Here is a 24,493-nt window from a genome sequence, read left to right on the forward strand (position 1 = left end):
AACCTACATTGAAAAAAGCAATACAGGCACGAAAAAATATTGTCAATTCTCTGTTCTTTTCGTGTTCGGACACAGATGACGACACACTCCATAGCATTGTATCACGAGACGAAGACTGCATCCGCAATAGGTATGTTCAGCTACCCGACAATTCCACTCGATACGACGCTGACGGAACATGACGTTATGCTATAGCCTATAGTACCACTTGCAGTGTGTGAATATAGGCTTGTTGAATTTTATTAGTGTTCTACTTTTAATCAACTGGCTGTTGTCAGCACGTTAAGACCTAATACGAGTACCAAACTTAATGTCTTGACATACACGCACCACGGAGAGAGGCAGCAATAGATGCAGAGTGCCTAGTACCAGTGCGCGCACAACGTGATTCATATGCAACGAGTTGTTGATCCGTGGTGTTGTGGTCAGCGCATTAACCGAGCTGGGTGGCTATCGGCAGGGGACGTTTATCTGTGCTGCCGGCAGCGGCTGACCTCTGACCGCAAGCCGCAGGCACTGTTCGGCCGGTGGTCATCCGGAGAGTCGTCCGCCAGATACGATGGCCGCCGGAACACCCGCTACGCCTCTGCTCGGCGCCGTCCTCTTGGTTGCCGCGACGATGTTGGGACAGCCGGGCGCCGGCTTTCCTGTGGAGCTGCCGGCCACCAACCGCTCTCTGGAGCTGGGCGATTGCTCCTGGGTGGAGGAGGGCTCGCGGGGACACCTGGGAACCGTGGTGTCGCGTTGCTCGGTGCCGAACGCGCGCCTCTCCACGCATGTCACTCTCAGGACCACGCAGGTGAGCCCCGGGGCTAGCAAATAAACAGCCTTCCACGTGCTTGCTTGGTGCTGAAGCAGTGAGGGAGCCCATCCCTGATATAACCAGAACGAATACACTTATAGGTCCCCATAAAATTCAACCTGTAGAACTGTCTGTCGGCAATAGCTTCAGAGCGTGTGTCATTGCACAAGGTCAAAATTTTGAGCGCTTGATATGTGATTCAGAATAGTGAACACGCAAACCCCGTCACTGGACAAAGCGAGGGTAGACCCGGCTGTGGCGGGAACTAGAACGATGACGTGACTAGAAGATACAGCAACGTTCCGCTTCAAAGTAGTGCGTGTTCCTACCTCGCAGTGCAATTAAGGAAAATGGTCGCGTAAAATGCCATCACAGGCAGCTATGACTGTTTCCTATTAACCCTAGCAGTACCGACGCATTTACCATAACACGTAATACCAAGAAGAAGGGAGGGGCCCACCACCAAAAAACCTAAAAAGATTCGTTAAATGTTTTAAACTTTTTAAGACACAATGGAAGTAAAGGCATTAGCTGCCGGTTTGCGTTCATTTATATCAATGAGGCAAGTAGAAAATTTGTGCCGGACTAGGATCGAACCCGGATCTCTTGCCTACTAGGAAGATACGTTGATCATTACACCATCCAGACAGAGTGGTCACCGCAACTGCACAAATTACATTTAGATTCTCGTAAGGGTTCGATCTAAGTGTGCATCTGCACAGGAAGTGATCACTGGCCGTCCTCGCTATACTTACATATATATATGGTGGTTTTTTTTTTTTTCTCGGCACAAACTTCCCCCGTTGATACAAATCAGTGTCCACTGGCAGCCAAGGTCTTTAATCTTTAATTCCCTTATGTCTTGATTCATGGTGGCTGGAGGATCAAAGTGGTTGCCTGTTCTTTTGTACACGTCCGAAAGAACAGGCACCGTACATATATATATTTAACTTTTATTAACGACAAACTTTTTAAATAGATTCTGACGTATAAGTGGGGTACAGAACCTGAAAATATTTTTAGCACAACCTTAGCAACACCAACGCATTTTCCGTAATGTTTGCACTGATAGGAGGGCTACGTTTGACCGCAAAAAATTTAAAAAATACAAATTTTGATAACTGTCGTTGATTTTCATTCACATCATACTTTTTAAAGTTAAGTCTGAGAAGAGCCCTGAACGTGAAAGTACCAATATGACATTCGTTGCGAAAAGTCACTGTCACTACTAAGAACGTGAAAATAACCGATATGACATTGTGAAAAGTCACATTCACTACTAAGACTTAAATTTCTATGTTACGTTTTACTGAAAAACTTAAAACAGTTACTGAATCTGATATAAAAAAAATCATTAAAAACAGTAAATATATTTTTCATAATTTTCAAATGTAAAGTACCAGACTAGATTACGATATTTTCACAAGGTTGGCACAAAGTCATCGTCGTCGTCCCTCCCCCCTAGTATTACGAGTGTTAAACCTAGTAAATTTAATAAAGATGAGAAGGAGAAAGGAGTGACAGTCCTGATGAAAAACCAGATGGAATGTGCGTGAAAAATGCTAAAACTTCAGGAAATACATGATGAGCAAATTACGATAGGGGAAAAGGGCACGGTCCTGAGCGAATAGGGATTCAAGTAAATATTGCAAAGAAGAAGAAGAAGAAGAAGAAGAAGCAAAGTGCACACAATAAATATTCTGTTGTAAATATGGATGAATATGTCACTAGGCAGCAATTTTTGTGAGATTGTGAGCATTAAAACGAAATGCCAAATTTGCGAAAACTGAACACGTTGTGATGTACAAAATCGCCGAAAACCTGCGTAATAGGTACTTATAAACCATTTTCTTAAAAGTAAAGCACCTGCGTGCACTATATTTTTTCCTTTCCCCTTGCCCCAGGATATGGATGCCCTTGCACTCTTTTCCTGACTGGTTTTCGGCGTTTTTGCCTTGTTAGTATTTGACCAAATTTTTTACATGTTAATCCGTTGAAGTCCCTTTTTAAAATCTGTTTCCAGTGCGACAGAAAATAGTAGATAGTTCCTTTAAGGCGGCGTAATTCAGAAGCTATAAACGTGAAAAATTACTTACGTATCTTAGAAAATACCCCGATACAAGTGCAGAAACCGCTCCCAAACATACATAAGCAAAACGAGGATAATGGAATGTAGTCGAATTAAATCAGGTGATGCAGAGAGAATTACACTAGGAAATGAGAGACAGTAGTAAATCAATTTTGCTATTTGGGAAGCAGAAAAACTGATGATGCTGATGATGGTCGAAATAGCATATAAAATGTAGACTGGCAATGACAAGAAAAGCATTTCTGAAGAAGAGAAATTTGTTAACATCGAGTATATATCTAAGTGTCAGGAAGTCCTTTCTGAAAGTATTTGTATAGTGTGTAGGCATGTATGGAAGTGAAACATGGACGCTAAACAATTTACACAAGAAGAGAATAGAAGCTTTTGAAATGTGGCGCTTTAGAAGAATGCTGAAGATTAGGTGGGTAGACTATGTAACTAATGAGAAGGTACTGAATAGAATTGGGGAGAAGAGGAATTTGGGTACAACCTGACTAGAAGAAGTGATCGAATGGTGGGAAACATTCTGAGGCATCAAGGGATCACCAATTTAGTGCTGGAGGGAATCGTGGGGGGTAAAAATCATAGCGGTAGACCAAGAGATGAATACAGTAAGCAGATTCAGAGGGATGTAGGTTGCAGTAGTTACTCGGAAATGAAGAGGCTTGCACTGGTTAGAGTAGCATGGAGAGCGCACCAAACCAGTATTTGGACTGAAGATCACAACAACAAACAACAACCGTGACAAAAAATAAAAACACCTACAGCCGTTCTTATGATTTTAATTTATTTTGTCGCTACCAGTTTCAACGCTTCATTGCGTCATCTTCAGGCCGTCTTTGATGAGGTACAGGTTGATATGAACACCATACATAACCCATCAGTTGCCATCATTACTGGATACGCAGATAATGTGTCAGTCCAACCATCAACTGAGTTGGCAGTTGATGGTTGGAGTGCTGACACATTATCTGTGTATCCAGTAATGCTGGCAACTGATGGATTATGCATGGTGATCATATCAGTTGGCAGTTGATGGTTGGAGTACTGACACATCTGCGTATCCAGTAATGCTGCAATTGGTGGGTTATGTATGGTGATCATATCAACCTGTACCTCATCAAAGACGGCCTGAAGATGACGCAATGAAGCGTTGAAACTGGTAGCGACAAAATAAATTAAAATGATTAGGACGGCTGTAGGTGTTTTTGTTTTTTGTCACGATAGTAAACACTCGTCGTCCCAGAGACATCCCACTAAAATGATGGACATACACAAACAATAGCACTGTTCGTGGTACTTATGCGAGATATGCGTTGGCGGCAGTAGGATCGTTCTGCAGTCATCTCCAATTGCCAATTCTCTAAGAAAAGAACGTCGCCATCCCTCCTGGGATTCCCATTTGAGTTGTTGTTGTGGCAACTTTTCCGTAAAGAACTATCTGTCACTCACTTTGTTAATCATCCAGATATAGTTTACGAGCTGAGGCGGTCTTTGGGAACTGAGGGAACAGTCGTCGGAGGATCGTTAGATGAGTGTTATTATTTGACTGCCAGTACTGGAGTAAAGCAGTGAAGCTGATGACCTGAGTCGGAATAAGCGCGAATAGAATAAGACAGCCTGCCTTAGTGTAGGGATGAGTGCGACTGTAGTGTGCGGTCGCAGGTGGTGTACGCGGGCGAGGCCCCCACGTGCACGATCAGCTGCGTGCGCGCCCTGGACCAGCTAGCGGAGACGGCGCAGCTGAACGTGACGCTGACAGGCGGCGGGCCCGGGCACACGTTCGTGTCGCTGGAGGTGCGCGCGCCCGTCGGATACGGCTACTTCTTCACCGTGGACGCCTTCCTCAACTGCACGGGCGGAGTCGTGCCCGCGCTGCGGCAGACCTACCTGCCGGCGCCCTCCGACGTCGACGTCACCGGTGCGGGGGCGTCCGCCCCCTCCTGCTGGCCCTGCGCCGGCGGCTCCTGGTACTGACCACTCACCGTCCGAGCTAGTCCCAGTGAAATTCGCCCCGCCGTGTGGCAATGTCGCCGTGTGTAACAATTCAACTCCTTGGCCAACTACAGCAGTGGCTCGAACTTTGATATTTTACACATTACGGAATTTTTATTCAGAGACCTCGTCCTGCTGTCTTTCAAAAGACAGACTTGGTGTTACACTAACGAGGACGGGTCCAGCAAGAGCATAATGAAAGTAGTAGGCGTTCGAGAATATTTTGTTATAATTATTCATTGCCAGTTTCAAATTTACACTTACCAAAGGAGAGTAATATAGTTTGGCGAATATTAGTAAATATACTCGGCATGTTACTTGCTGAAGAAGAAACATCTTTTTGTTTGACAGGGCTGTAAACATGACTAAATTTTGTACCGTATGTATTCGGCGTGGTCGAGGCATGCCAGTGTCAAAGTATTTTCTACCCATGTTACTCAGTATTACAATTTTCAGCATTACCGTCATCTCTAATTTCATTATCAATTTATTGTCAATCGGGTTCGGCGCTACACGTCATCTAGATCTCACAACACATAATGACTGAATTTTCCCGAACGACATCCATCAGAAACCCCACGTGAAAATAAGCGGCGTTCGGGAAAATTCATCCACTATGTATTTAGAGGGCCTGATGATGAAGAAGTGACCGTCGAAACAAGTTGTCAGTAAATTGATAATGAAATTATAGCTAACGGTAGCGCTGAAAATTGTAATATTCCTATCGGCTGTGGTCCTCTCTTCATATTTAGCAAGGATAGATATGCGGAAATTGCTCGATACTCAGTGTCATCAAGTATGAATGGTTTTTTGAAATGTGTTGTGGACCCTTCTCTGCCTGATGTATGACTGTGGACGCAAATCATACTTTGCTTTTTTAACTGGCGCTTCGTTTTCAAAAATAAATAAATCAATAAATATTATAAAAACGTGTGTGTGTGTATATTCCACATGTTCTTCTAAACCATTGGTCCGATTTCAACCAAACTTGGTACACATATCCCTTACTGTCAGGCAACAATCGCTTTGGCGATAAAAACTACCTACCTATCATAGTCCACATGACGGGACATGATAAACACTGGCATGCGTGAAACATTGTCGCATTGTGCAGGACATTTTAATTTCTTACTTCTGTGCTACTTTATTCGCAACATGTTTCATAGACAGTATTCAAATATACCACTAAATGTACCTACACAAATATATCATTATACGACTCATAGTTCAAGAGATATGACGTCAACACACTGAGATTCGTGAAAAAACGCCGCATCGTGCATGAAATTTTAATACATCTATTTCTTCCTACGAAGACACTCCTACGGTCGAGTCAACTTACGGAAATCCCTGACAACTGGCAGCGCTTTTGACAGCTTTCGACTGCGAAGTGCAAATGGCTTTAGGCGAAATAGCCGTCTATAGAGCTTTAAAGAGGCGTTGTCACAGAGACGTTTACAAAACCGCGTTGTAGAAACGAGAAGCTGCTGCGCCCCTTCCACTTCAAGAGACTGCGGTTTCCCGAGACATTGCCATTACAGTTACATCTGACAGGGGCAGTATGTTAAATATTGTGAAATGGACCTGACATCACCATGTTTTCATCATGGACAACTTTATGTCGCTTGTTCAAGGTTGAGCTCACCGAAGCATTTATTCGTCGTAGCTCCTGGACATGTAACTAGAAACATTGCTTATAATCAGTTTCTGGGTTAAATAAAAATTACAAAGAATTTCTATTTTACATACTATGTTTCTTAATTTCGATTACATTTGTGCATTATGCGTATTTCTTTACACACCTATTTCATAATTTCAAAGGTGTTCGTCCGAACACATAGAAATGAAATTTCTTCGAAATTACACTTCAAAAACAGTTCTTTTTTATTTTCGTTTCTAATTGAAATTTGGTAAAATGAGTACCCGGCCAATGCCAGGTTTGTCAGGTGGTAAATAAAAATAGAAAACTTTTAAGCTGTGCTGTTTTTGCTGTATGTGATGATTGCTCTGCACACTGTGAGAAAATGTGCTAAATAATCTGTAATGTTTACTTATATAGATAGTATATCGAGTCTCTGTGAAATAGAACATTTCGTTACCGCAATTGAGCGTTACAGTCGACCTGTACAGTTTATAAGAAACGTGGGTAGGTCGAATTAATTTATAACGGAGACACAAAGCTCCCACTGGAGTTACGCCATGTACTACGTGTCCGAAAAGTATCTGGGAATAGGGAATTGGAGGCTTACGAGTAGTGCCGACTCGGCCCGAGTAGGACTAGAGCTGCACGGGGGAAAAACTACACGGCGAGTGAATAAATGTGACATAATAGCTCATGCTGCCCAATGGCTCACAATGCCCTTTAATACTCGTTGACACTTGCAGTAAGGAACTTATTGAAAGTTTCCGCCCTTACTCCTTCTCTCTCTCTCTCTCTCTCTCTCTCTCTCTCTCACACACACACACACACACACACACACACACACACACGCGCGCGCGCGTAAGTAAAGTAGCGGTAAAGAAAAAAAATAACTGCTAGATATTGCATCTCAAATACATGGTGTGTCTGAAATGTGCCAAACACTTTTTTCTTGTATTTTGGAAAATAAAACGTTTTCTTCAAAATTGATTGTCAGTAAGTTCCAGTAACGTCAAAAGCCAGTACGTATATTTTTTCACTAAAGAATCAAGCAGATAGTACACAGCGGTTCACCGGTTTGGCTCATATGCTGTCAGTAAGAGATTAATGAGTGACCAGCATGCTGAGGGACTAAGCTCTGTATCCTTCATGCAACGCAGCCACAACATAAATGCTTCTTGTAAAAATAGAAGGTAACAGTCTAAAGCGCTTTATTTTCGTTACACTGAATGTAACAAATTTCTGTTGTAATAACCATCACCACACCAAGATTCCACAACATATGACGAGCCTGTGCTCGGAGCCGCCGTTTAAAAATTAGTGTTTCAAACCCATAGCCAAGAGGGCGTAAGAAGCTACCGGTCAGCTCGCAGCACTGTTGCCAGCTTTCAGCTGCGAAGCGCTAACAGCTGCAGGCGACATCAGTAGTCGTTTACATAAGTATGACAACACTGACGCGTTGTCATAGAGATTTAAAAAGTTGGTTGAGGTCGGCGCGCGCGAAACGGCCGCGCCCAGCCCTCTGCAACTGTCGGGAATCAACTGACGCCGACTTAGCTACAGTACTGACGTCAAAAGTTCGTATTGAGGTTATGATGATATAGGATGATACTGTATAATTATTACGGCCTGATGAGGAGTTTTGGGCTAGAAGCATGTAAAAGACACGACTATAACTACATGATTCATTGATGTTGCTACTGGATGCAACCATTTTGGTATTACGCACCATATCTGAGCTATGCATATTAAAAAAAAAAAATTCCTTGCTGTAATGTTGGTATTTAATATCACAGATGCTTTTTCCCTTTTATACAGGGTGTCCCAGCTATCTTGTCCACCCAAAATATCTCTGGAACAATAACAGCTATTGGAAAACGACTTCCACCGGTATCAAAGTAGGGCTGGGGCCCATGAATGTACACATTTGGAAACATTCTAAAACGAAAGCATATGTGTTTTTTAACACAAACTTATGTATTTTTAAATGGACCTCCTATATTTTTTCTTCAGTAATCCATAACATGACAAAGCACATACACAATGGCGTTGATTGCATCGCAATATTCCCATTACATCCCGAGATATTGAGACGCGAAGTTGACGCTTGAAACACCCGACATGCACTGCTAGCGCACGTCCTGAGGCTCAGGCGTGAATCCCATGCTGCCCGTAATCGCGATGTGATGAGCTATGCATATTAAAAAAAAATTCCTTGCTGTAATGTTGGTATTTAATATCACAGATGCTTTTTCCCTTTTATACAGGGTGTCCCAGCTATCTTGTCCACCCAAAATATCTCTGGAACAATAACAGCTATTGGAAAACGACTTCCACCGGTATCAAAGTAGGGCTGGGGCCCATGAATGTACACATTTGGAAACATTCTAAAACGAAAGCATATGTGTTTTTTAACACAAACTTATGTATTTTTAAATGGACCTCCTATATTTTTTCTTCAGTAATCCATAACATGACAAAGCACATACACAATGGCGTTGATTGCATCGCAATATTCCCATTACATCCCGAGATATTGAGACGCGAAGTTGACGCTTGAAACACCCGACATGCACTGCTAGCGCACGTCCTGAGGCTCAGGCGTGAATCCCATGCTGCCCGTAATCGCGATGTGATTGACAAGTAAGTGTCCCTCTTTATAAGTATGGAGGTGTGATTACACATGTAAGTAAGTGTCCCTCTTTATAAGTATGGAGGTGTGATTACACATGTCAATCACATCGCGAATACGGGCAGCATGGGGTTCACGCCTGAGCCTCAGGACGTGCGCTAGCAGCGCATGTCGGGTGTTTCAAGCGTCAACTTCGCGTCTCAATATCTCGGGATGTAATGGGAATATTGCGATGCAATCAACGCCATTGTGTATGTGCTTTGTCATGCTATGGAATTGCTCAAGAAAAAATATAGGAGGTCCATTTAAAAAAACATAAGTTTGTGTTAGAAAACACATATGCTTTCGTTTTAGAATGCTTCCAAATATGTACATTCATGGGCCCCAGCCCTACATTGATACCAGTGAAAGACGTTTTCCAAAAGCTGTTATTGTTCCAGAGATATTTTGGGTGGACACGATAGCTGGGACACCCTGTATAAAAAGCATCTGCTGTGGATGCTCTGGAAAAATAAACAGTGGGTACTGTTGCCTTTCGCGGGCAAGCTCTGAGAGCTTCTGTAAAGTTTGGAAGGTAGGAGGCGAGGTACTGGCGGAAGCAAAGTTGTGAGGACGGGGCGTGAGTCGTGCTTGGGTAGCTCAGATGGTGGAGCACTTGCCCGCGAAAGGCAAAGGTCCTGAGTTCGAGTCTCGATCCGGCACACAGTTTTAATCTGCCAGAAAGTTTCATATCAGCGCACACTCCGCTGCAGAGTGAAAATCTCATTCTAGAATTAACAGTTTTTATTTATTTATTTGTTGCCTGATGTGGGCCTACTTCCACCCGTATGGTCACGGGTCGGAAGACGCACTTAAACTTCACTTACGAAAATTTGACACACATTCGCATCGATATTTTCTGTTTTCCTACGTTTGCGGATCCTGTTCTGTGTTTGCTATGAGATGTGAGCACTTCACTAATGATTCGGTATTCAATTAAGATGGCCGCCAACGACAACGAATGGAAGAACTGTTTCCTTACTTAGCGTCTGTTTTTATTTAGACAAATTGTATGCTGCCTCAGAGCATAGTCTGAAGTTACTTCTCATATAAAAGGAGAACCGCATTTGGGATATTCAATAACAATATTGCAGCAAGAAAAATTAACGAGTATTTGTATAGTTGCTGCGGAAACGAACTTGATGCTTGAGCTAGCTGACGGAATTAAATGTATTTGGTTAAAAAAAAAAAAATGCCGCCGGCTGCGGCGTCGTCAGCTCTCCCACTGTGCTGCCACGAGGGCGAGATCGGAAGTGGGCGGCCTACCTGCGATAAGTGCTGCGGCCGGTCCGGCTTGGTGACGACGCTGACGGTGGAGCTGCGCAACGGCACCTTGCAGCCCGTCGATGTCGGCGTCGCTGTTGCTGTCGCTGTCAAGGCCGCCGCCGAGCCATCGGCGGGGTCGGTCGGCATCACCGTCACCTGAAACATCCATTTGTACCAGGGTTACATTATATTTGCAAGTGGGTTCTTCTATTTGTGGCGCTCATTATCGCTTATATTTCGACAGTATTCAAAATTCTAATCTCCATTTCGTTCTTCTACTTGTCATTTGTTGTTTACATGTGTATTGTTTCTAGTTTTGAAATTATTACGTTCGAACATTTGCATCTTCAGCGCTAAAAGTTTTTCAGCAGTCATAAGATGAAACCTCTAATGTCACCTAGGCGTAACTCGTCTGACGAATCGTAACCCGTGACAGACATAGAAGTCAGTTGTGTGGACTATGAAGAAAAAGACAAGAAAAAAAAAATAATCCGGGCAGGGGAGGGGAGGAGGATGATGTCAGCTACCGAGAATGGTACATTTGTCATTTTACCGAGCGAGGTGGCGCAACGGTTAGCACACTGGACTCGCATGCGGGAGGACGACGGTTTAAACTCGCGTCCGCGGCCAGCCTGATTTAGGTTTTCCGCGACTTCACTAAATCACTTCAGGCAAATGCCGGATGGTTCCCTTGACGGGACAAGGCCGACTTTCTTCACCATCCTTCCCTAATCCGATGGGACCGATGACCTCACTGTTTGGTCCCTTCCCCAAATCAACCAATCAATAACAACAGTTTATTTTCAGCGGGCTCCAATACGGCACAAAAGAACTAATATTTACCATAAGATTACTGTTTAATACTGAATTAGAGGCTAAGTTGCGGACAGGTACAATTAAGACACACTTACGTAAAGCATTCGACCACAGTCTTCGTCAGTAACACACACACACACACACACACACACACACACACACACACACAAAACCTCACCTCACACACATACGACCGTCAGCTTCAGCATCTCGGGCTTGAATGCAACTATCACGTGATGCAAGCAGCAATCTGGAGGTGGCAGGGAAGTGTGAATGGTGTGTGTCTATCTTTTATTGATGAAGCCTGTGGCTGAAAGCTTTACGTAATTGTCTTTTAATTGTGCCTCTCTGCAACTTGTGTCTTCTTTTCAGTAAGTAGTAATCCATCTTTTTTTACATTGTTGATATAAGTACCTTGAATTTCCATTTTTGAATTAGAGGTTACATGTAGCGCTCAGTGAAACAAATCGATACTGACGGATTACAAGGATACGACACGAACACTGATATTTCAGCCATTGTCAACAGCATTTTGAAACGAATTTTGCCTGTTGCACCCCGTAATGTTACAATCGGAATTTCGGATAAGTTGAAGACTGCGATACAAAGTGGCTTGTTTGACTAGTTGCGTAATTACTGTAAATAAGACAGATATTACAAGAACTTTCTGCATCGGAAAAATAACCTGGTTAAATAACCTTATTACAATCACGATGTTGTGTCCCAAAATCAGAAAAGAAATATACATAAGAAAGAAGATAGGTCGAGTATCATAAAAAGAAGTGTTGTAGGTGGAATGGAGACGACAGTGTACCGTACTGATATATATCGTAATTATTACAATCACGATGTTGTGTCCCAAAATCAGAAAAGAAATATACATAAGAAAGAAGATACATCGAGTATCATAAAAAGAAGTGTTGTAGGTGGAATGGAGACGACAGTGTACCGTACTGATATATATCGTAAAGAAACTGAAGCCATTGTCACGAAACGAACGCCGGCCGGAGTGGCCGTGCGGTTCTAGGCGCTATGGCTGGAACCGAGCGACCGCTACGGTCGCAGGTTCGAATCCTGCCTCGGGCATGGATGTATGTGATATCCTTAAGTTGGTTAGGTTTAATTAGTTCTAAGTTCTAGGCGACTGATGACCTCAGAAGTAAAGTCGCAAAGTGCTCAGAGCCATTTGAACGAAACGAACTTTATAGCTACGTTGTTAAAATAGAGACTGATGTTTACAGTTACGAATGTATGTAAGAAGCAGGAGTAAAGCGAAGTGGTTATAGCAAAAATAACCATTTTTCACAACAAAACAGAGTATGGCAAAAAAGCTGTACAGCTGGCATCGAGACATTGCGCAGTACTAGCAAAACCATGACAACGAAATATAAGTCTAAATGCGCACCAAGAAGGGAAGTCACAAAAGCTGTAGTTATTAAGTACCGTGTGATGTCCTTAGGTTAGTTAGGTTTAAATAGTTCTAAATTCTAGGGGTCTGATGACCTCATAAGTTAAGTCCCATAGTGCTCAGAGCCATTTGAACCATTTTAGAACTAGTTTTCTATTTTTCATTGACATCAAACAAGGTAATATGCCATTTATTACGGTAAGCAGTATCAAGAACTATTTCAGATTCTAATAAAACTATTGGGCTTAATTCAGAACAGAGAAATGAGACTGTGGGAAAAGTGCACTTACAGTGTACCAGGCTCTTTCATTGCGTGCTGAAATCGTTAATTGTTTGCGCAATGAATGATGGGAAGTGAGCGCGACAGATCACCAATCAGATATGGACAGTCAATGACATCGCTCGGTCGTAATGTCGAAATAGCTTTCGTTCCTATTAAACTGTATGAATTATCGTATGTCTGCAGGCTTCCGCAGTCGTTGTCACTGAAGATAAAATGTTTTAGGTAGTTAGGCTGCGTCAAATTTCTTTCATACCATCGAACTAACTTAACGGACACCGTTCAGTTTATCTTGGACACCAGAAGATCCTGAAGAAGAACCCAGCAGATGAGTTGAAACGTCGATCGCTTAGAATAAATATGTGGCGGGGTAACAACCCCGGCGTAACAACCCAGAAGATTTTACTTCCAGTTTCATTGTATTGCCTAATGACGTAACGATTGCCTGGAATGTCTTAACCAGCGCAACAAACCGCATTCTTACAGTGTGGTTGTGGATTCCCTTCGGGTTCCGTCGGACATATCATCCCAGCCGTTTGTAAGACTAAAATAAACCCCGGCCGTGGTGGCCGAGCGGTTCTAGGCGCTACAGTCTGGAAGCGCGCGACCGCTGCGGTCGCAGGTTCGAATCCTGCCTCGGGCATGAATGTGTGTGATGTCCTTACGATAGTTAGGTTTAAGTAGTTCTAGACTGATGACCTCAGAAGGTAAGTACCATAGTGCTCAGAGCCATTTGAACTAAAATAAACGCACCTGTGAGTTTAAAATAAACTATTAGTGAATCCCAAGTGCTTGAACGAATAATGTAAACTTATCTGACAGCCCTGCGCCACCATCCCCCTCCCTCATACACGCACACACAAATCAAGCACGCCACTTTAACCCTTAACTACTATGGTCATTCACAGGAACACAATTACTATGGAGGGGTTTCACAGACCGCATTTTTCTATTTTATATATCAAACCAGAATTTTGCTGAATATATACAGGGTGTTACAAAAAGCTACGGCCAAACTTTCAGGAAACATTCCTCACACACAAATAAAGAAAAGATGTTATGTGGACATGTGTCCGGAAACGCTTAATTTCCATGTTTAAGAGCTCATTTTAGTTTCGTCAGTATGTTCTTCCACCTAGGCTCAATGGAGCACGTTATCATGATTTCATACGGGATACTGTATCTGTGGTGCTAGAACATGTGCCTTTACAAGTACGACACAACATGTGGTTCATGCACGATGGAGCTCCTGCACATTTCAGTCGAAGTCTTCGTACGCTTCTCAACAACAGATTCGGTGATCAATGGATTGGTAGAGGCGTACCAATTCCATGGCCTGCACGCTCTCCTTACCGCAACCCTCTTGACTTTCATTTATGGGGGCATTTGAAAGCTCTTGTCTACGCAACCCCAGTACCAAATGTGGAGACTCTTCGTGCTCGTATTGTGGATGGCTGTGATACAATACGCCATTCTCCAGGGTTGCATCAGCTCATCAGGGATTCCGTGCGACGGAGGGTGGATGCATGTATCCTCGCTAACGGAGGACATTTTGAACATTTCCTGTAACAAAGTGTTTGAAGTCACGCTGGTACGTTCTGTTGTTGTGTGTTTCCATTCCATGATTAATCTAATTTGAAGAGAAGTAATAAAATGAGCTCTAACATGGAAATTAAGCGTTTCCAGACACATGTCCACATAACATATTTTCTTTCTTTGTGTGAGGAATGTTTCCTGAAAGTTTGGCAGTACCTTTTTGTAACACCCTGTATAGTTTCTTGACTTCCAGCCAATCATTACGCTTCTTAGAGGTGGCTTTTGTAGAAATTTGATTTTTTTTAAACACTGCGGTATTTTAAACATTTCGACAATTAAAACAATGCGAAATCTGGATTATATTTTTATTTTATGAGTTACGAAAATAACAGCAAATTGTTAGCTTTCTACTCACACATAGATTTTCATCAGAGGGATTATATTACAAATTGGCAATATAACTAGGTGGAAAAATCCGACATGACTTACGATAAATTGTGTGCGAAGTCAGCTTTCAGTTTACGACTCACTTTGCAATGTAAAGCGAATATTTCAGTCCATAAGTCTATGAATGGAGAAACTTTGCCAGCATTTTACTTCTGAAATTACAAGTAAAAACTAAATACTTGTTCTCATGTGCTACTGAATCATACTTTACTCAATTTCCAACTGCAAACACTTCACGCAGACCTTCCTGGAACACTCCAAACAAATCGGAACACCGTGCTGTTTACATGCATACCTTGTTTTCCTCTTCAGACGCGGAGGGCAAAAGGTGCACGTTTTTCGATTTTCGAATTCTGTCTGTGAGATCTCTCAAGGCCAATAATTACGAAACAAAGAGCAGCAACAATGCAAGAATGCTGACACGTGTAGCTTGACAGCCAATAGGAAGGTACATGTAAGAGTCCATTTGGCTTTGCAGGGGTGTGAGAAATACCTCGACACAAAAATTAGTTAGCGGTCTGAGAGACGGTCGATAGTGTTAAGGGTTAAACTGCTACATTGCTAGCAGGCCGCGGCTTTGTTCATCGACACTGACGTTTGCAGAACTAGCTACATACTTCGTTCTCGTGGAACAAAGAAAACGCAAAGAAAGGCATACAGTGGGTGCGGCGAGTGAATGAGTCGAACCCCAGGCACTAGCGATACGATTGCGGGTCTCCAGACTCGTGCCGCTAATGGAATTGGCAGACAAGCCGCCGCCGCCGCCGCCGCGCCGCCTGGATTTATGCAAAGTGGTGCTGTGCCGGGACTCGCAGTTTCCCAGGAATGGCGCAGCTCTCACCCCTCTACCCGCCGCGACCTCATCACCTGCTTCAGATTGGGTCACCGAAATGTTTGCCGCCCGTCCGACGTCGAATCTTCTTGGCAAAAACCGTTGCCGCTGGCTGCGTTTAATCCCTGAAAGTGCTATTTCATATGCGGCTTTTCCAGAGGTTTTTTTGCCTCTCTTTATCGTTCGCCCCTCGATCGGCTTCTGAAGCGCCCCTTTGTGCTCTGTCCTGGGTCGATGATGACTGTGTAGCCAGAGGCTGCTTCCTGCGGTCTTTGTTCGCTGGCGAGTATACGCTGCACGAGATGGCGGCGCTGGGTAAATGGCCCAGACTGTACACGGAATTTCTGAAATTTGTTTTTGACGCTTTAATAAAATAGCAGTGAAATTTGCTGTTGAAATCTTGCTATGGAGGATAACCAGATCAAAAGAGACTGATCTCGATGTTCGCTGATTGGACTACAAGTAAATTGTCAGTAAGCCGTTATTTTATGAAAACCATTCTTTTCACATAAACACAGCACTCGACATTTTGCAATGCAGAGTAGTAAAAGTAAATATATTTGTAAAGCAAAGGCAGAAAAAATGCTATGCGAAAAATAAACGAGCTTCTTCTACAAATTATCACCAATGCCCCTAATTAACTGTCATAACACAGGAACGAAGCAAGTATGATATAAACTATTCTTTTAAATATGTAGTAGTCTTCTTGTAAATTAAAACCACATCAAATGTGTCAGAATTGATAAAATGTTACGTAGAAAACCAATGGGAACGTTTTTTTGATAATGTTTTGAGCTTGAAATAAGATACTGTGAACTCAAAATAATAAAAATCTGCATCGTTTTCGACCTGCCAATCGTCGGTTGGAAGTACGGTGGGGCAAGCAGAAGTGGCCCGGACGAGCGGAAACGACTGGACGTGAATTTGTGGCAACTTTAACGGAGGAGGAAGAGACCTCCAGTTTCTTCCAACAGGATGGGCAACTGCCCATACAGCCGACCGAACTTGCATTTACACAATCTTCACAGTCTGTTCGCGGCCCTAGCTGGCCACCCGGGTCACCTGATCTTTCAATGTGCGGTTACTTTGTGTGGGTGCCCTCAAGTCTAAGGTGCATCAGGGCAACCCTAATAGTTTTCAAGAACTGCAGCACAACATTTCGGATGAAACTGCAGCAACCCCAGCTGTCCAGGTTCGATCCGCCTTCAGCAACTTAACTGATAAGGACCCAAAAGCGTCAAGAGATGACAGGTGGTCACTTTCAACATCTGCTATTGTCAGGTTAGTATTGTATTTCCTTTCCTCCGGTGTGTTTCTTTGTACCCTGGAACTCTGTTCTCCGGGCCACTTTTGTTTACCCCGCCTACAATGTTAACGGAGATGCGGTTATGCCTCTACAACTCAGTGATTCAAATGTATTTTGCCGTTCTTTTTGAGCTCAGTTTAATAACAAACATCTTTAGTGGCCTGAAATATGGAGCCTACACATTTTCTAAAAGTACAGTGTCAGAATAAGTAAATGGAATATGTTGCCAGTAATTGTAAATATGTGTATATTCCTGGTCCATGAAGAGACTTGTTAACAGTTTTTTCTGAAATGCGTGTGACAAAATGTAAATACAGTACTAATTTACTCAGCTGCACACTGTACCCGAAAATTGTGAAAATAGCATATTGATTAGATATAACGTGAACGTGTTAAAAAGAGTTGAAAATTAGTGTACATTAATCCTGTGATTACTTGAGGCAGAAAAACTGCGCAAGTCATTAAAATCTCTACCGTGAAAATGCCTATTCAACTTACGCAGAAACAAAATAGAACTGTTGTAAATCTGTACTTTTTAACGCAGTAAACAAAGGTATGACGTAAGACTTTTCGAAAATAAAACCCGTCTGAATTAACTGTAATATACCACACTGCAACACATAAAATAGACTGTGTTTACTAAAAGAAAAGAACAGTAACTGACTGCGTTGTCAAGATTGCAATCTAACACAATACAAAATATGCACAACTTGAAACGGCAATAATGTTTACGGTTTACGCATAGTTACCGGCAATCTAATCGTTATTCTAGTTGTGTCCTAAATAAACACCAATTTTTCCATCAAAAGAAAAATTTCATACTAGCAAGAGAAACGTCTACGTAAGATTGTTGAGTTTTTATTAGAAATCTATATCAACAGACTGACTGCTGTAGAGCTGTGAACTCATGATTCTATCGTTAACGAGGTCTCCAACACGACACCAGAGCGCTTAGCAGCACGTAATCGGCTGCTTCCGTCCGCAGTTCCAGGAACTACGTATGCTGACAAAACATTTCTGTTTTCTGCGGTGTAGAGTGAGATGCCAATAAAATATTTCATTAGTTACTTTCAAAATAGCAATTAAATCTAACCGTTAGTTATTTGGTGTGAATCTCGATGAAAATTCAAACTGTCTGACTCAGCAGTAACCAGGGCAACACTGGCGGTAACACTGTTAACTCAACAAGCACTGAAGGAACAAGCAGCAAGAATTGCTTTCAGCGTGGCTTGCTTTGTGGTAGGAATGATTGTCGTCAGCGCGGCTTGCTTTGTGGTAGGAGTGATTGTCGTCTTGTCCGTTTCGTTGTTTATTTACCTCCGCTGCATTAATATTCAAGAATTTCCTTTCCAGTAGGCCCGCAGCTTGCACGGGGTCGAAGAACGGCATATTTTAAGCCTTTTGGCTGCACTGTTTATTTACTCGGAGTGATACGAGTTACACGGCGTTTTGTCGTTATGAAGTGTACCTGTGAACGGGGTATAGTAGGTGTAATATTGTTCCTTACGTCTATGTTAGTCTTTGTCTACATATAGCTTACGTTTTAGCTGGTATGGCGTGGCTCATATGGCATCTTGGTGCGTAAATCTCGGTTGTCTTTCTTTCATGATACGAACATGTTATTTATATGTTTATTTCTTATTTGCGTGATCTTCTAAAATTATTTTTCACAGCTTTCTTGACGCTTCGGCTCCAGTGATGCTATATGTTTACAGTCGAAATTATATTTCGCTGGTAAGTTTGATTACGTTTATTTTTTCAGAGGAATTATTTTTGCGTTTTATACTTTTTATATAGATGATAAGTGTTCTATTATCCTTTGTTTATCGCGATAATTTACCGTTTTTCTTTTATAACGTCAATAAAATTTTCGAAGATTTTTTTATATTTTATTGACGTTATAAAAGAAAGAGGGTAATCGCTAGAAATACAAAACAATAGAACATTTATCATTTACACAAAAACCACAAAACTCCACCTCTGAAAAATTAAACGTAATCACTTTCCGCAAAATAGAAATTCCGTTCTAAACATACAGCATCGATTGTACCGAAGCTATCAAAAATAACTTTACATGATCACACAAATAAAAAGTAAACGTACAAATAACGTGATCATATCATAACAAAAAGACAGCCGACATATGCGCTCTGATGGCCGAGCGGTTCTAGGCGCTTCAGTCTGGAACCGCGCGACTGCTACGGTTGCAGGTTCGAATCCTGCCTTGGGCATGGATGTGTGTGATGTCCTTAGGTTTAAGTAGTTCTAAGTTCTAGGGGACTGATGACCTCAGCTGTTAAGTCCCATAGTGCTCAGAGCCATTTGAACCATATACGCTCCGAGATGCTTTATGGACCACGTCATACCAGCTAAGACGTAAGCATAAGCTGCCATATGTAGACATAGACTAACATAATCATGTTTACAGGTATACTTGACAATGGCAAAAAGCCGAAACGATACCGTTGTTTAACTTGTATCACTACGAGTAAATAAATAAATAGTGCAGCAAAAGACTTATAATATTCCACACTTCGATTGGGGAGTGTTTCTGCAATGTAACCGTTTTATGTGCCGGTGTCATGTTCCTTGACATCTGCATATCGCAAATATTACCAAAAACGACATACTTTCCAGAGAACCTGCAATGCCCCGATTCATCGGGCAGCATATTTTTTTTTTTTTCACATGCAAGTTTGAATGCAAGAACCACCAAGTACACTACGTCAGTCAGCTTCACATAAAATAGGATACAGTATGACGTATTTTCAGTTCGCTGTTATCGACAGCACAGGAGAGTGTGACGTCAGTGTGTTGTAACTCATGATTCATAAAACTAAACTCCGCCCGAACAGGCCATCAAGGCCCAGAATATAACCCATGCTGCACGAATGCTTAAGATGAAACCACATTCATTAGCTTCGCCACTGTGTTACAGATCAGTCTGTTACCACTAACGTCATAAAAAAATAGCCAGTAAAATTGAAAAGAATCGCGGCTGTGTTCTGTTTTATAGCCAGAAACATGTTTGAATGACGTCACGTGCCTTTTGCTGTATCTGGCTGATAAAAGCAAACTGAGCAGGCGTGTTACTAGATTACAACTTTCTCAAACTAAAAGGTCGTATTTGGCGGTTATTGCATTAAAACTTGACTGCTACGAAACACTTTTTTTTCAGTAAATCGTTTTTAGTTCGTTTTGTGGTGCGAAAATATAGGGGAACGTGAACCTGAAGCGATTTGTTTTTATTTATCAACGTGAATTCGTAAATTTCTCAAAGGTGCTGTTTCTAACAGCAACTTCTCGGTCGTGTCCCGGTGACGAAACTCCCGTCTGATGTTTATGGATAGTGCTCAATCAAGCATAGGTACTGAAGTAAAATCTAGATAGTACCATGGGAAGTGACTACGTATTGTCAGTAGTACTGCAGTATAGAATTGGGCGAAAAATGCGGAAGATCAATGTACGGTAGTGTACTAATTTTCTGGGATTTAGGGCGATATTGGCGAAACGCATTTAGCACGTGCGGTAACGATGTTTGTTTTTTGGGTGGATGGAACGGGCTGCCAGCGATAGGGACGCATAAACACGCATTCAGATTACATACCACGTGCCGGGCGGCACAACGGGAGACCGCCGCAGGAAACGCGCTAATAGGATCTGCATCCGGATAGAGTTTTATCGGCAACGGGCGCGCTCCGCGATAAATGAAAACCGTACACGCAAAACCTGCTAGAGGGTGGAGTGATGTGGGTTCCACATCGCTGCCTGTCCATCACTGCTCCAAAACTGTTACACTGGCAACGAAGTTATTGTCCTCTGCTGTTATTCCGAGCGAAACGTTGTTTTCTTTTCTCGTTCAAACTGATTGGCTGTCAAAACGCAAAGTACTGCCCTGTAACAAAGGCTGGTTCGGTTGTTGACACATAACAGGATCGGAACGATGACACAGTTTACTTTTAAAATCCGCTGTTCTTACAGATGATCCAAAGCGTGAGGAGCTGATCGAATTTCTTTGCGCTTACGACGATAGGACGAGCTAAATACGCTTTTAAGCTTTTCTCTGAAATGTACATCACGCACAGAAAAGGATGCTGTTAAACGCAGGACATAGATTACATGAGCCTTACGCGGGTACTGGAACGTTTCATTATTTGTAACCTTAAGAAAGCGAACAGATGTGGTAGACGTTAGCAAATAATGAAGGTACAGAGAGTGCCAAAGCCAATATACCAGTTTTCCGCTGTCAAAAAGATGAAACACACATCGAACAAGCAGCAAAATAAGTAGCGGAAAGCTTTCGATTATGTACAGCAGTCAGCGGCCTGACAGCATTCATTGTGTGGTTTCGTTTTTATGGCTACAGAGGATACTTCAAGAATTTCAGGCATTTGTAATACCTTAAGCCATGAAAGAAAGACTAATTGGGAAGAAATTCTGTTGTGCACTTAATATGGACTTCGCGAGGAAATTCTAGAGTCGTATGCGTATCAGCGAATCACTATAACTGCCTAGGAGAGGGTACTAGCTGCTGTACCATGTATTACCGTTTCTTTCCTTTCCATTCGCGAATGCTACTTGAGAAGAATGAGCTCTTATGGGACACTCTTATTCTTCGCGATCTCTATGTAAGTGATGTGCTGTGGGCTGGACAACGTTGTATCATTCCTACTCACTGCACAACAGTCACATCTCTGAGTACAACAACGTGCCGCAATGTATTTTGCTAGCCTGACAAAAAACACTATACTGGAGTTAGGTTGGGAAGTCCTTCTGCTCCCGCCTGGTTCATCTGGTCTTGCTCTCTCAGATTTTCACCTTTTCCGCTATCTACCGTACATTATTCAAGGAACTTCCTTTCCGGATGAAAATGCGCTCCGAACATGACGAGTACTTCGTCTCAGAACTAAGTGGTTTCTTCAGTCGCGGAATCGAAAAGTTACCCCAGCGTTGGCAGACTTGTAAATAGTGAAGGAGAATATTTTATTGATTACTAAAGTCTCTGTTACGTGTGTTTGTTGTGTTTATTAAATGTATGGAAAAACGCTGCGAACTTATACACCACCTACTATTTAGAATGATACTGACACGTGGTGGCGAAGAACATAGGTAGCGTTGGGGTCGCCGGAAGAAAATGAAGTGTTTTATTTGAGTCTAACGTGCTTGAGACACTGAGCGCGACCGGAAGGTGGCTGTCGTTAAGCCGTCGGCACGCGGACCGTGCATCCGAACGTTGAGCGTTCCGAGTTTCTGACGTCATAGCGTGGAATAGCACGCTCGGCAGTCTTTCCGAGCGTGCAGAGCAATATCTGGCATGTCAGATATTCTGAGCGTGCGTCTGAGCGTTGACCAATGAGATGGCATAACGCCACCTACGTCACAAGCACGCCGTTTCCCTTCAGTACAGAGTTGTGAGGTGCCATATTGGCGTTCATTTCAAGCCTATATGTATGTATGCCGTTTCTGAGCACCAGCAAATTGAGAATCACTGGAAAACCCGTTGTTAACTGTGTGATTCGTTCCAATCAAATAATGAGAAACATCATATTCGTGGCAAAAGAATTATTGTAACTTCCGTATTATGAGAGTAGGCTATTTAAAGGCAGCGACACACTGAATATCCACCCAAAACGCATTGTTCTCGGTACAATTTGTTATAATTAAATTTTAATTAGTAACATATCTGCGATTAAGGTTTTCAGCAACCGGTAATATAATATGATTATGAAATGCATGATGTTGGTTTAGCGCAATGAATAGCGTTACTGTCCTGTTTAGAGTTATTTAGTGGGGCGGTGGTTCGCGTATTGACACTCCCAATTTTTTTCCAAATATTCGCGTTATTATTAGGTTCTTATACTGTATTATTTGTTTGATATAAGTATATACTATAATATTTGATGTTATGTAAATATAAGTTCACCCTTTTTGAGGGGTAACTTCGTGCGATTGGCTTAATCTACAGGACAGCTTGCGCTACTTGTATAAATATATTTTGCCCCTTTTTCTTTTACGCTTCGTAATTCACATGTTGCAAAGATTCTGCTATTGGGTAGGAACAGTGATCAAGTAAGACTGACCTTGGGGCTTTACTAAAATGTGGGAATGATGAAATAATGTTTATCTTATGCGGAGAAGTATTCCAAATTTGTAACGCACTGTTTGTAATGGAGCTTTTATAAACCTGTGTCCTTATTGATTGGACATGGTACTTTGCTTTTCGTGGACGATGGAGGAAATGTGCGTTTTAATAGAGCTAACGTAGGAATTGTACGCGCGCCCTTTGAGTAAACTGTGTGATTTACGAACTAGAAACATCCCTCAACTGCCGCTGGAGTGCGTTGCGATCGCGTATACCACGTTGGGGCCCACGTACCGTACGCACAAGTCGCATCGTTCCTGAGCGTTCAGCAACACGTTGAACTTGGCAAGCTCAACGTTAACTTTCGACAGCATGGTCCGTGTGCCAACGGCTTTAGCTACGGATCGGATGAGACGGCAGTCTGAAGCGCGATTCCATCACGGGTCAGTGTGGCCGCGTATCGTACCGTATCGCAGGACGCGGACTGATCTGGCGAACAGCGGGGCCTCCCTCGGTGTTATCAGCGTGTTGGGACCGACTGACCTTGTGGTAGCGGCTGGAAGGCATCCCCTGAGCTGAGCCGTGCTGCGTGTGAGAGGCGCGTGCAGCGGCCTCCGTGTCCCTGTCCTGCGGCGAGCGATGTCCCAAACTGACTGACTGACTGGCCGACTATAGCTGGCTGCTGCTGCTTCCTCCGGCGCTTCCGTCCCGAAGGTAAGGTGAGGTCCGGCCCCACCCCCGCGGCTCAGGTAGAGAAGGGCAAGGGGGGAAGCGCCGAAACTGGGGCTCCGGACCGCCTTTTAGCGAACGCTGTCCTCCGGATGTTACGTCCGCCGTTCACGTCGTCATTGACCGCCTGGTTACTGGTCGTACGCTCAAAGTTATACAAATTCGGCGCGAGCTTTGGTGTACAGCTACTCATTCATTAAAAAAATAATCTCCTACAAATAGTAATTGGCAGCCATCAACCATTCAAATCGTACTTCACACAAATCGCAGCGCACCCTCTCTCTTGAGGGTGATAACGCTAAAACTACATTCGTCTAAAACAACAAATCTCTAGTTACAAATGTGCGGCGTTGATGAAATAAAATAAAAACATAGTGGGCGAGGGCCTCTCTTCGTCTTTTCTGAATGTCAAAATTCTACGTGTAACCGTCCGATTACTATTCACAACCGCGCATCAGGCAGTGTCCTCGTCACTTCTCTACACACATGTCTACATAATTCGCTAGCCACCGTACGGTGCGTCGCGGAGGGTACGTCGTACCACTACTAGCCATTTACCTTCCTGTTCCACTCGCATATAGAAAAAAATGCTTCA

At 42.9% G+C, this 24,493-nt stretch overlaps 2 protein-coding genes across 2 annotated transcripts in view; one reads left to right on the forward strand and one right to left on the reverse strand.

The window, feature by feature from the left end:
• The window catches only part of LOC124799057 (facilitated trehalose transporter Tret1-2 homolog), a 136,159-nt gene that overhangs the window by 71,270 nt on the left and 40,396 nt on the right, over positions 1 to 24,493 (reverse strand). Inside the window, exon 3 of the mRNA XM_047262595.1 lies at positions 10,463 to 10,560. Coding sequence (XP_047118551.1) covers positions 10,463 to 10,560 — 98 coding nt within the window. The remainder of the gene's footprint in view (positions 1 to 10,462; positions 10,561 to 24,493) is intronic.
• LOC124797958 lies at positions 537 to 5,819 on the forward strand. The gene is made up of 2 exons (XM_047261115.1): positions 537 to 799; positions 4,557 to 5,819. Exons 1-2 carry the CDS (start codon positions 560 to 562, stop codon positions 4,866 to 4,868), a joined length of 552 nt encoding a protein of 183 aa, XP_047117071.1. The 5' UTR covers positions 537 to 559; the 3' UTR covers positions 4,869 to 5,819.

The sequence above is a fragment of the Schistocerca piceifrons genome, chromosome 5, assembly GCF_021461385.2.
Source record: "Schistocerca piceifrons isolate TAMUIC-IGC-003096 chromosome 5, iqSchPice1.1, whole genome shotgun sequence".
Taxonomy (NCBI): Eukaryota; Metazoa; Arthropoda; class Insecta; order Orthoptera; family Acrididae; genus Schistocerca; species Schistocerca piceifrons.